The 12706-nt window shown below is 37.9% G+C and overlaps 2 protein-coding genes across 8 annotated transcripts in view; both read left to right on the top strand.

The window, feature by feature from the left end:
- Positions 1-4363, top strand: part of hivep1 (HIVEP zinc finger 1) — an 80416-nt gene extending 76053 nt beyond the window's left edge. For 6 of the 7 annotated variants that reach the window (XM_058752896.1, XM_058752899.1, XM_058752895.1 and 3 more), the window contains one exon: positions 28-4363. In XM_058752896.1, the coding sequence (XP_058608879.1) occupies positions 28-1188 (1161 nt within the window). In that variant the 3' untranslated portion in view covers positions 1189-4363. The remainder of the gene's footprint in view (positions 1-27) is intronic. The other variant, XM_058752900.1, reaches the window with a different exon arrangement.
- Positions 4364-5423: 1060 nt separating this feature from the next.
- On the top strand, positions 5424-8651 carry edn1 (endothelin 1). Its single transcript, XM_058753874.1, has 5 exons — positions 5424-6191; positions 6595-6745; positions 6851-6988; positions 7273-7377; positions 7754-8651. Exons 1-5 carry the CDS (start codon positions 6005-6007, stop codon positions 7890-7892), a joined length of 720 nt encoding a protein of 239 aa, XP_058609857.1. The 5' UTR covers positions 5424-6004; the 3' UTR covers positions 7893-8651.
- Positions 8652-12706: the final 4055 nt, after the last annotated feature.

Raw genomic sequence — 12706 nt, 5'->3', positions numbered from 1 at the left:
AGCATTCATAATGTTGTTCTTTAACAGGAAGGAGTGTCAAGCACCATATCCCAGCCTGCAAATGAGTGCAATGCCAACGTTGACCGTGGTACTCAGACCTCTTCTGACCCTCTTCAGGGACCCTTGCACTTTCCAAATGCAGATCTGATCCGTGAGCCCAGAGTGGAAGCCACTACTCATCTCTTCAGCCACCTGCCCTTGCACTCCCAACAGCCCCCACGTTCCCCATACAGCATGGTACCTGTGGGTGGCATCCAGCTTGTTCCTGCCGGTTTGGCTGCTTACTCCACATTTGTACCCATTCAGGCCGGGCCAGTTCAGCTAACCATCCCTGCACTCAGTGTGATCCACAGGCAGACCGGAAGCCCTCTCCCAGCCCCCAACACCTCGCCCCGGCCAGAGGGTTCCCCGACCCAGCCACTGGTAGTTCAGGAACCAGTCAGCAGTGTACTGCCTTGTTTCCCGCTGGGCCAAGTGGCAGGGCTTCAGACACTAGGTGCTCCTCAAACTGCTCTGCAACCTGTGGGTTTGGAGACCTTGAGCGTGGTGGGTTTAGCCAACTCCACCCAGCTGGTGCCTCAACAGAGTCTGCCATTAAATGCCACCCTAGGCGTACAAGTGTTGGCAGCTAGCCCTGCCCCTCAGTGCAGCACTGCTTCCCCAGCACAAATCCCTGGCCTGCAGATCCTCAACATTGCCCTGCCAGCCCTTATACCATCCCTCAGCCCCCTCTCAGCTCTCAGCCCACTTCCAGCAGCCCTGGACAAGCCACGTAGCCCTGAGGGTGTAGCATCTGTACCTCCACCAGCACAGGTTGCAGAATCGCCACCAGCACCTACTTCTTCAGCCAGTCCTCCAACAGCCAATCCAGGAGATGTTCCTACAAATGCAAAGCCATCCACAGAGCCAAAGCAGGTCTCTCAAAACAGCCCTAGCGCTGGATCTAAGGACACAGGGGGTGCTGAGAAGACTACAGCCATGATGGACAAACCGAAAACACCACCACACCCTCTTTCACCCTCCTCCCCCTCATCCTCTAATGAGAGAGGCTGCGAGGTTGCACACAAGGCAAGAGCAGGTGGGGCTAGTGAAGTGAAACTACAGCGACCTGTCTCTAGACAACCAGTGACTGATGACTACAATGAAGCCTCCAGTGATGATGAGGATAGACTTGTCATAGCGACCTGAGAGTCCCAATAAAAGCTCTTTCTTTTCTGCCTATGAATTTCTCTTTCTCTTTCCACCTTTTTCTCCTTCTTTTTTGTAAAACTTTGTCACTTTGTAAAACTGAAACACTTCAGAAGGTTTGCAGCTCTGCAAGCCTTCTCTAAAAGCACATTTTCTGACAGTCATATTGTATGTGCAATCATAAATGATGACCAATTATTTTATTTTATACTTTTTTGTCAGCACCAGACAGTTTTCCTTTTCTTTTTGTACATGTTGTATAGACAATTGTGCCTTTTGGAGTTTCTCGTTTAGAAACCTGTATATAATATCTTATAAATCTAGTAGTTACCTATTTGGAAGTTAAGTTGATATGGAAGTTAAAGAAGAATGGAGGAAATTTGTTTTATTTTTTAAATGTTTTCTTTTTGAAAAGTTTTATGTCTATCGTAAATTGATGGGGAAATTAATGTTGTACTTATATATAAACATTTCTATGGCTTTTGGGGGGCAGTGTTCTTGTGCACAGATGTTGTGGTCAAGTATTTATTATATTCCACCTGGTGCCCATTTTGAACTCCATAAGTCCATAGGTATGAGTAAAATGGTGGCTTTACATTTGCTGTATCTATACTATCGACAGTATCAGTAAAACATTGTTTACAAGTGCAGAGATGCCTCTGAAGTCTCCTTTTTTAAGTGCCGTAATTAGCTATCTGATTTATCTTTTTCCCTCCTTTAATCAACCCTGTAGAAAGGGTTATTCCCGGGGCTCTCCAAGACACTAGAATTATTCAGCAGTTCAAATCACTAATGAGGAGCTTGGAGAGGCCAGAAAATGACGTCACCAATCAGTCCCTCCACGAGGTTTTATTGACTATGACACTGTCCTTGTCTCAAGAGGCTTGGAGCAAAAGCTCTCATTACAGCCCCAGAATGACTCATTCAGTTGATAAATACTATCAACTGCTTGCTGCTCCAGTCCACCAAGACTGTGACTCAATAACGCCACCTGCTGGATGGGTAGTGTTATTGCATACAGAGGAGTGCAGGGCACATCATGCAGGAAGGTGGGGTGGGGGAGGATGTTGCTTAGTTACCCAACCCACAGCAGAGCATGAGAGTGGGTGAGACTCTCTGGAAACAGTTCTGAACATTCAGTCCATCCAAATCTGATGAATTTAGCCAAAGTGAGAGTAGAACATTTAAAACTCACTAGTGAACACTAAACTATTCTGCAATGGAAAAGACATTCCTAGATTTGACCATACTGTAGATGTGTATGAATTTCAAACTTTCCACCTCATTCTAAACAAATCCTTTTTCTGTAATTGGCAAATGTCAATGCATGTTTGCATCAGTTCTATTTTGTAAAGGAAAAGGATAAGTTTCATCATTAGGACCTGTATGTACAGGTGAGGCTTAGCCTTGTCTATGAGTACGATGTCAGAATATTTGAAAAATATTAATGCAGTCATGCCACCCTTGCCTGAGGAGAGCAAGACTGAAAACAGAACTGCATATTTCCATAATTGTCCTTAATGCAGCATCCATATTCAGCTGATCTTAATAGATTGCTTTTATTGTTGTCCTAATTCTCTGTCTTAGATTCAACAAGCATGAACATGGAATCTTCACACTGTAATATTTAATAAATTTTTGAAGCGGGTGGAGGGTAGCCAATTGTGAGCGTAAACTGGCCAGAGTTTCCATTAACTGGGTTTTCCATTGGGCAGGGACAGAGCTAGAGGCTGAAGTTTCTAAACTACTGCTAGTATTGCTTAATATACATCAGTTTGCAATGATTCATACAAACCAAAATGATTCGAAATTAGCCTACTCTCTGAATCTAAATCAATTACAATTACAAACTAATCGATCACCAAATTGTGCTAAAGAGCCTATTCTGTTTAATAGCAGATTAATCTGTGACAATTTACCCCATATTGAGTGCTCCAGTTAACTTCAATGAACTTTACTGGGCAATATGGACGAGTATGTTCAATAGTTTTTTCGTAGCCAAAATTTTAAAGTTCTTCACGCCTATACAAAACATTACATTTCAATTTACCTACACTGTGAAACTTAACTATCCCCAGTCTACACTATATAAATCAGGACAATAAGGAGTGCCCGATGGCCCGGGGCAAGCCTGGAGGACGTTCGGGACAGTAGACGGATTTGTCACGAAAGTTTATTATTTGCATGCGTTTTTAAGCCTTGTTCATTTAAAAATTCAAGCGATTAAAAAGCAATTGGGCGCGAAAGACAACTCCTTTCAGTACTTGCGCGCTGTGTTCTGTTCTGTGTGAACAGCGCGCGCACAGACAGCCGCGTCTCTGACTCGCGCGAGCCGCCTGAACGGGCAAATACCTACAAAAGTATGTCAAAATACCCCTCTTGGCAATTAACTTTAACAATGATTAATCTATATTGAATTTATACACTGGAGTACAGATGCACTTATCGACCGGACATTTTTTTGTTTTATTTTACAGCATCTTCTGTTCCTTGCTTGCACACAAACTCCAATGCAATCATTTCCCCAAATGTCATTTGTGTGGAAATAATATGTTGTTATTGTAATTAGTCTCTAAGAGGCCAGAGACGATGAAGACGGACACAAAGAGAAGAAAACACTGTAGCACTAACAGGCAGAACAAGATCTCCGTTCACGATGCGTGAAATATAGGAAGAAAATCCAAATATTGAATTTAATATGAATGTGTTTCTGAGGGGAACTGGCTGTTTTCAGAAATGGCGTTTTCTTTTCATCTTGTCTCCATATAATGCATATTAAATTGGTGTTAATATGCGCAGCGCTGCTGTGTTTACAGTGGTAACCAAGGAAATGCTGTATCACTGTTCCGTGAGCGCCGCCTGCTGGCAGAGAGTGAAATTGCGTCTCACTCAGCCCGTCTGCTGTTTCTGTTTAATGCCGATGTTTTATGTAACCATAGCGTAATTTCACAAAGCTAAAGTCGGGTCATTCTGTTTTTGCTTCAGATTTTTAAATTATACAGTCTAATATAAATTAAAAGTTGCACATGTTTTATTTATTTTTGTGGATTAATCCATGATTAAAATTTCAAATGGCTATGAAAAATCAAGGTGCAACACACAGTAATGTTATTTTATATGTGATTTTTCGAGTTCTGTACCTGAACATCTACAAAACATAAAAACCTAAAGCATCGTTTCATTTCTATCTTTGTACTATTGGCCTATGTTTATTTGTGGTAATGCTTAATTAATAATTTGTTCATTTGTTCTTAGTTACTGGCTGTCACTTGTCTTTAATAATGTTTAAACTTTATATTTATGTTTATTTTTCACTTTCGCCGTTCACTTTCACTTTTACTTTCGATTTCGCGATCACACGGATTCTGTGTACACACAACGTGCATAACAGTGACTGTAAAATATGTATTATAGGTATGGAAATGACATATGCACTACCAGTCAAATGTTTCTGAACAGTAAGATTTGTAATGTTTTTCAAAGAACTTATGCTCACCAAGCCTGCATTTATTTGATCCAAAACACAGCAAAAACAGTAATATTGTGAAATATTTTTACTATTTAAAATAACTGCTTTATATTTGAATATATTTTCAAATGTAATTTTTTCCTGTGAGTCAAAGCTGAATTTTCAACATCGTTACTCCAGTCTTCAGTGTCACATGCTGATTTGCTGTTCAAGAAACATTTTATTATTATTATTATTATTATTATTATTATTATTATCAATATTTAAAACAGTTTTTTTTTTTTTTTTTTTCAGGATTCCTTGATGAATACAAAAAAGATCCAAATATCAGCATTTATCTGAAATAAAAAACTTTTATACATTATGCCATTCAAAAGCTTGGAGTCAGGGGAGGGGGAAAAAGTATAGAAATTACTACTTTTATTTAGCAAGGATGCTTTAAATTGATCAAAAGCGATGAAAAAGACATTTATAATGTTACAAAAGATTTCTATTTCAGATAAATTATACATTCTTCTGCATTTTCTATTCATCACAAAACTTGAAAAAAATTCAACTCAGCTGTTTTCAACATAATACTACTACTACTAATAATAATAAATGTTTTTTGAGCAGCAAATCAGAATATTATAATGATTTCTGAAGGATCATGTGACTGGAGTAATGATGCTAAAAATTTAGCTTTGAAATCACAGGAATAAATTACATTTTAAAATATATTCAAATAGAAAGCAATTATTTTTAAATAATAAAAAAATTGCACAGTATTACTTTATTAAAAATATGCACACAAGTGCCCCTGTTTGTAATAGTTAACATTTTCATAAGTTACTGTAATTTAACTAGGCCCACACATTTTATTCAGTAACTGGTTAAAGTTACATTTATTTTGTAATTAAATTACGTAATTCCGTTACATGTAACTAGTTACTCCCCAACACTGTATATAGGCTAATAGACATAAATTGTGTAATACAATTAACACTAGCCTACATTTATTACTCACAGTTTTCCTGAAGAGAAACCTCGTTTGTTGTCTCAGGTCTGAGCGGTTTGTATTCGCGCGCCCTCTACTGTCCTGTATAAAAACTGTACTCAGTGAAGACACCTTACTTACCATAAAAAAAAACAACAAAAAAAAAAAACACTTGGCACCAGTCGGCCGCCCGGCGTCTCCATCCCGCTGGAATCTCAGGAATACAAAGTTCTTATCTCGCTCCACACGTTGCTTGTCGGTGACTATTAACAAACAGCATTGTGTTCGCGTGAGCGAGCGGGCGGGAGGCGGAGAAGGCGCGTATATAAGCGCTCCTGTACAGGAGTGTGCTCTGGATTACAGAAAGATGCATGAGTGCATTGAGAAGACTGCAGTTTAATAGTGTAAAACAGAACCTTTTTAGCAGTTTGCAAATTTATTGGATTATTACAGTTTGTGCCGAATCAGGGACTTGCATAAGAATTTTTTTTTTCAAAATGGATTTGAGGATTGTTTTCCCAGTGTTGTCCATGCTGTCATCTGGCATTTTTGACTTGGGTATGTACTTACTTTACATCCAATATTTGTGTTAAAGCTTATTTGAGTGCTTTTTAAATAGTTTTCTTAATTACTGTTAAAAGTTTTATAAAGTTTAAGTATTAAACAATCTGCAATGTGTCGAAATACAGACCTAAAAGTGCAGGTGTAATTAAGTATAAGAGTAGTGCTTTATGACCTTGCTTAAGCAACCTGTAAACACATGCAAGATAAAGTTTTAATATTCTTGTAAACTATATGATGAGCATCACTGTCATTTTTAATTGAGCGTGACAAATTCCAGCTTTTCCAGTCCATCAAACACAGTTTTGCAAGTTAAGAGTGTAAAAATCACAGTGTGTGTTTGTAGGTAGAATTCTTTATGTTGCAAAACCTTATGAATTCAACAATTTTATGATTTTAGCTGCTCCAGCATCGTTGGGTCATGGCACAGCACAAGGCACACCGATCTCTGTGCGACACTCCAGGACTAAGAGGTGTTCCTGTGCAAGTTTTATGGATAAAGAGTGTGTCTACTTTTGCCACCTGGACATAATATGGGTCAACACACCAGAGTAAGTCATTATATTTCATGACTTAAAAAGAAAATAAATCTGTAAATCATTATTGAAGGATGGCATGACTAACATTGTTTTCTAATGATTTTTTCTTTCCCCCAGGCGAACAGTGTCATACGGGCTTGGAAACGCTCCACGTAAGAAGCGCTCAGTAACAGAACCTGTTGTGCCCAAGTCACGCTGCAAATGTGCAGATAGCCAAGACAAAACATGCTCTTCCTTCTGTCAGCCGAACAATGCGTAAGTACACACTGAATGCTAATAACACGAACTTCATCATTGTTCAAAGCCAGATAGTTTTAATCTGAAGACCAATTTCAAGGTCACAAGACTTACTGGTTAGAAAAATATTTGGGACACACTTGTTTTCCCGAGCACGAGCTGTGTGTGGGAACCTCAGTAATGCTCTAAGGCATAATAGCTGTCACTGCATGAATTGATGAACTTGCAGAAACAGGTTTTAGTTCTATTTGTAGACTTTTATTGAACTTGTTCAGGAATTGACTGCTCGCTTTCTTTTTTAGGCATAAAGCAGCGTCAGACAAGGCAATCCATGCCGCCCAGGGCCAAGATTGTCCCGAGAAGCAATGCAAACACAAACTGGCAGACAAACAGACAAAGATTAAACGGTAAGACAAACCGCATACACTAAAAAAATGTAGCAGCACATTCACATTCTCACATTCAAGAAATAAATGGGTGCTTTAATTACAAGCCTCTATAAGATTGATGTCTTTTGTGGCTGTGACAAATTACCTGTCATTAATAATCATAACAGATATAAGCACGTTAACTTTGAAAGTATGACTGTAGTATAAAGTGGATTTTACTGTCAATGTGTTTAGCTGGATACAGTATAAATAAGAGTCTAAAATGCAAATTTGAGGGCACTATTGTTTTTTCATGTATACACACAATTACAACTTGTGCTTGCCAGGTAAATCAGGTCAAGGGTTCTACCTGTGTTTGCTGTGATATTAACCTAGTTGCTTTGTTTTTCTATAGAGTGAAGAACACAAAACAGATTGGTGACTTCCTCTCCAGGGTGAGGGCCAACAAGAGGATCCATCTTCTCCTGGAGAAATGGCGAGTGAGGCAGCACCATAGGGCACGAGCGTGGACGTCTGATAACGCTGCCTCGTAGAGATCAAGCTCAGCTTTTGCCGTTTGCTGAGCCACCACAGGATTTACCTGAATAAAAGGCTCCTCTCTGCTCATTCATCACACACGTCTTGTGTGTTCATGCCATTGGGTGTCATCAGGTGTGTTGGAATACCTGCAGATGCAAGCGTCTTGGATTGTGGTGTCTGTCATGTGGTCTCCACCCTAGAGGCGAGTCGGCATCAGTGTGGAGTTGTGGAGCTCAATGGGATGAAAAACCAAGGAAGATGTTGACTAGAACAAACCAAACCTCAAATTATAAAGACTAACCTCTATCAACCCTAAACAATTCTGAACTAGACCTTTGGTGCATGGGATAACTAGTCGGGCAAGCCAAGTGGGACGTTTAAATTAAGCTGATTGCATATAAAGACTATGCATTGAAGATACTTGTTGCACAGGAGGAATATGCTGTAACTAAATGAAACTGTGGAATCAGGGATTCCAGGAACCTAAAGCGGTGTGTGATGCCCATCAGAAGACACTGAACATCCCCACTACAAGCCAAAGACTCTTTCATGGATCTTGTTACTGGACTCATTCACTTTATTCACTGTAAAACAACGAAGCTCTGCAAATGTGTCAGTGCATCATTGTAATTGCTATATTTCACATTTATGTTAAATATTTATCTTTAGCCATATTGGCTAATAAGATTTTTCTCAATGTTATTTCTATGAAATGATAACATTCAATTGCCATTAATGTGGTAAACATGGTTAGGTAATAATAAATATATTGCATTATTTAAACAACTTCAGTTGCTTGTGAATTTTTCTGTTTATTTTTTTACATCCCACTGAAATGCAAAATTTCATTTGTTCGAACAATATTAAAATTTAATAGACGGAATTATGTGCTCCAACTACAACTACTAAAAGACAATCAGTAAACACTTTCAATAATTTTTTTTTTTTTTTTTTTTTTTTTTGAAGAGCCCAAGGATGCTTCACAAAGCATAAACAAGCCTTTTCAAACACACAAACAATCATGCATGAGCGGAACACAAAAAGAGCAAGTAACATTCAGAGACATTACAGGGATTAGTCAGTTGAAGAACAGTGCATTCGTTTAATATGGTCTTAAAGCTCTGGAAAGATGTACTTCACTGAAAGCCTTAGCACCTACAATGGAGCTTAACCAGGTGCAGAAAGAAATCTTTCAATGAACACAGATCAGATGGTTTTATGTGTGTGCTGAAATGGGCACATGAGAAGCAAATTGGATATGGCAAACTAGTCTTCATCCATGATAAAGTTTTAAACCAAAACAATGAGTGTCATAAAAAAATGGTTTAGGGTGGTTTAGTTTATTATAATGGTTTAGTTTATTTACTTTGCAACAATTTTCACTTTCAATTAAATAGATGGGCTGAAATAAGTACCTTATATGCAATTAATTAAATTGGTTTTAATTTACACTTACAAACATCCAAAAAGTGTTCTATATCCCTAATGTTTTATTAAAGAATTAATAAGACTCCGCCCACACTGCATTCCTGCTTTACAAGAACTTTAGAAAAGACACATAAGAAAATACACCCTGCAGAGAATTTCCAATAGATTCTTTTGATTGGTGAATTTTAACCTGTCTTTGTCTATACGTGTAGAAGGGAGAAGAAATATTCTTGGATCAGCCTGTAAAAGTCGAACACAAAGGCTATCTCTCCTCCTGAGCTGTGCACTTTACGCATGCGGGTCTCCAGGGGCCGGGAAAACTGGCGTGAAGTCATTATGGCTTGAATAGAGTTTGAGCACAAATAATAGCCCATTATGGCACAAGGAATCTCCTCGAACCGACAGGCATTGAGCAAACAATGGGAGATACTCAGGGAGGGGCGGACACGCCTCGGGCTTCTGACGTCTCCGCATGCTGCCGGGGTCACCGCCCTCAGTTACCTACACACACACATATGCAAACAATGCATCCACCTTACACACACACACCATGCCATATAATAACACAAAACATTGACGCAAACGTAAATTCCAAGGGCATCCCGGGACTGTGATTTTGAGGCTGATGGCTGTTCCAGCTGAAATCCTTCACTCATCATCTCCGAACGAGGCGCTCGTTATGAGAGTTGATTGATGGGCTCAGGGCTTGTTGAATGGGTACTGATCAGTGTTTTAAATGATCTAGGCTGTCTTTTACACTCATAAAAGTCCTAATTATTCTTTAGAAGGGCTAGAGATTCTCCCCGATAAATAAATGTGTCATGGGAGTGCAAATTCCACAGGTGTGTTGTCTCACTAATATGTCTGCGGTCGACCATCCACCTGGTGGAGAGTGATGACACATGGCTCTGTTGCAAATCTTTGTAGGCAGCAAGTTTTAAAGGAACACACCACTATTTTTGAAAATAGGCTCATTTTCCAACTCCCCAAGAGTTAAACAGTTGAGTTTTACCGTTTTCGAATCCATTCAGCCGATCTCGGGTCTGGCGGTTGCACTTTTAGCTACAGCTTAGCATAGTTCATTGAATCTGATTCGACCGTTAGCATCTCGCTCAAAAATGACCAAAGAGTTTCAATATTTTTCCTATTTAAAACTCGACTCTTCTGTAGTTTTGACATTTCTAGAACGTAGTGCAATAAACTAAGCAAATTTCAATTTCAAGAAGGCAGAAAGGTGAGAGAAATGACAGCTTTATTCAGTACTGAATGAAAATAAGTCAAAATGTAATTATTTTACACAATATTTGTGTACTTTTATGGTTATTAGAAGCCACATCATTAGCTTAGCAACAAGCTAACAACACCTATTGTGAGATAATATTATATAAAACCCTTATTTATGCTCACCGTGGCTGCATTTGTTCGAACAAAAATACAGTAAAAACAGTAGTATTGTGAAATATTATTACAATTAAAATGAGTTGTTTTCTATATGAATATATTTAAAAATGCAATTTATTTCTGCGATGGCAAAGCTGAATTTTCAGCATCATTACTCCAGTCTTCAGTGTCACATGATCCTTAAGAAATCATTTTAATATGCTGATTTTCTGCTCAAAACATATATTTTTTTCTTTTATAATTATCAATGATCAAAACAGTTTCAAAAAAATATATTTTTTGGGATAAAAAAAAAAAAATGTTTCTGTTTTTTTTTAATAGAAAGGTCAAAAGAACAGCATTAATTTGAATATATTGACTGGCCTCAGAATTTGGCATTTCGATTTAGAAACAGAGCTTTCATTTCACAAAGTCATTTACAAGAATTGGCATAGGCTTCATTCAGCACACTGTCTTTTCATCCTAATCCAGCTTTCTCTGTGGTAAACACACAACTCAGACACACACACACACACACACACACACCCACACACCCTCTACGCCTCCAGTCATCTCCATCAGTAACAAAACAACCTCTGAAAGCTATTATGGAAGATCCCCAAAACATTCTCAGAATTCTTTTTTGACAGACAGCAATTTGCGAATATCTAATGAGCTCAGATGTACGCACTTTGCTTACTGTGCTTGTCTAATTTCAAAATTTAGCAGAATAGATGGCAGGAACTTTCAAGCATCTATAAATTAGACAGTATCACAATCTAGACTATTGACTATTTACAGTACACAATGTATTTTTCTCCATCAAAAGTTTAGAAAAGCATTGACAGTATTAATTACTTGTGCTTGCAAACTTTGAAACAATACTGTCCATTTAAGGTTCTTGCAAAACTCTAAAGGATACTGAGAGATGAAGAGACTGACTTCTTGTACACAATGTCACATCAGACATATCAGAGAATAATCATAATATTGTGTTTTATACAAATTACTAAATAGTGAAGTTGCCATTTTCACTTACATATTTCCATTACAAGGTTATTGCATGTAACATGACTCTAATTCACTTAACTAGTATTACAGTACATCCCTAACAGAGGTTAAATCATTCAGTGCCAAGCAGACTTGATATAACATGCATAACAACAGTTATTTTCAGATCAGATCCCATCTTATGGAGTCTGTTGACAGTGCCAGATAGGAAAACATCATGTGTTTGTACCCAGAAGCAGAAATGGAAAGTTACACTGCCTATTTTACCAGAATAACACAGTGTATGTTTCATAATTCACTTGATGGTGAAAAACAAGTATAAACCTACAGCTTTCAGTTCACAAAAACTGGCATAAAATTGATAAGACAGTAAATACATTCTAATAAAAAAATAATAAATTTAAAAAAACATATTTCAAATAAATGCTGTTCCATTGAACAAATCATAAAAGAATCCTGAAAAAGCAGTTTCCAAAAAAATATTAATTGTTCAGCGTTCATTGTAATAATAAATGTTTCTGGTAGCTCTTTATTTTACAGTCATTTTCCGTGTGTACATACTATGTACTGATAGCAATTACAATTACTAGGTAATAACCAGGTACTAAGCCTGAACCTGCACCTAAACCTAACCTTAACCCATGTAGTGACCTCATAGTACCCAGTACTTTCCTAGGTAAGCACACTTGAAGTACATGTACTGTAAAATAAAGTGTAACCATGTTTCTTTAACACCAAATCAGCAGATTAAAATGATTTCTAAAGAAAAACAGGTAAAAACCTACAGCTTTCAGTTAAAAAAAATAAAAAAATAAATAAACTGGAATAAACCTGAAGATAAGTTATTATTCAAGTACTTCATTACTAAAAAACATCTTGTAACAGAATACGTCACACGAGTGTTTCGAGTAATATTCTGCAATACAAAAAGTGTGCGTGCGAATGGACCGCGGTCATGAACTCATCTAGTCTTTCAGATAATACTGTATTCCCTTGCACTTGACATTTA

The sequence above is a fragment of the Onychostoma macrolepis genome, chromosome 19 (assembly GCF_012432095.1).
Source record: "Onychostoma macrolepis isolate SWU-2019 chromosome 19, ASM1243209v1, whole genome shotgun sequence".
In the NCBI taxonomy this organism is placed as follows: Eukaryota; Metazoa; Chordata; class Actinopteri; order Cypriniformes; family Cyprinidae; genus Onychostoma; species Onychostoma macrolepis.
This window is presented reverse-complemented; position numbering and strand designations above follow the sequence as displayed.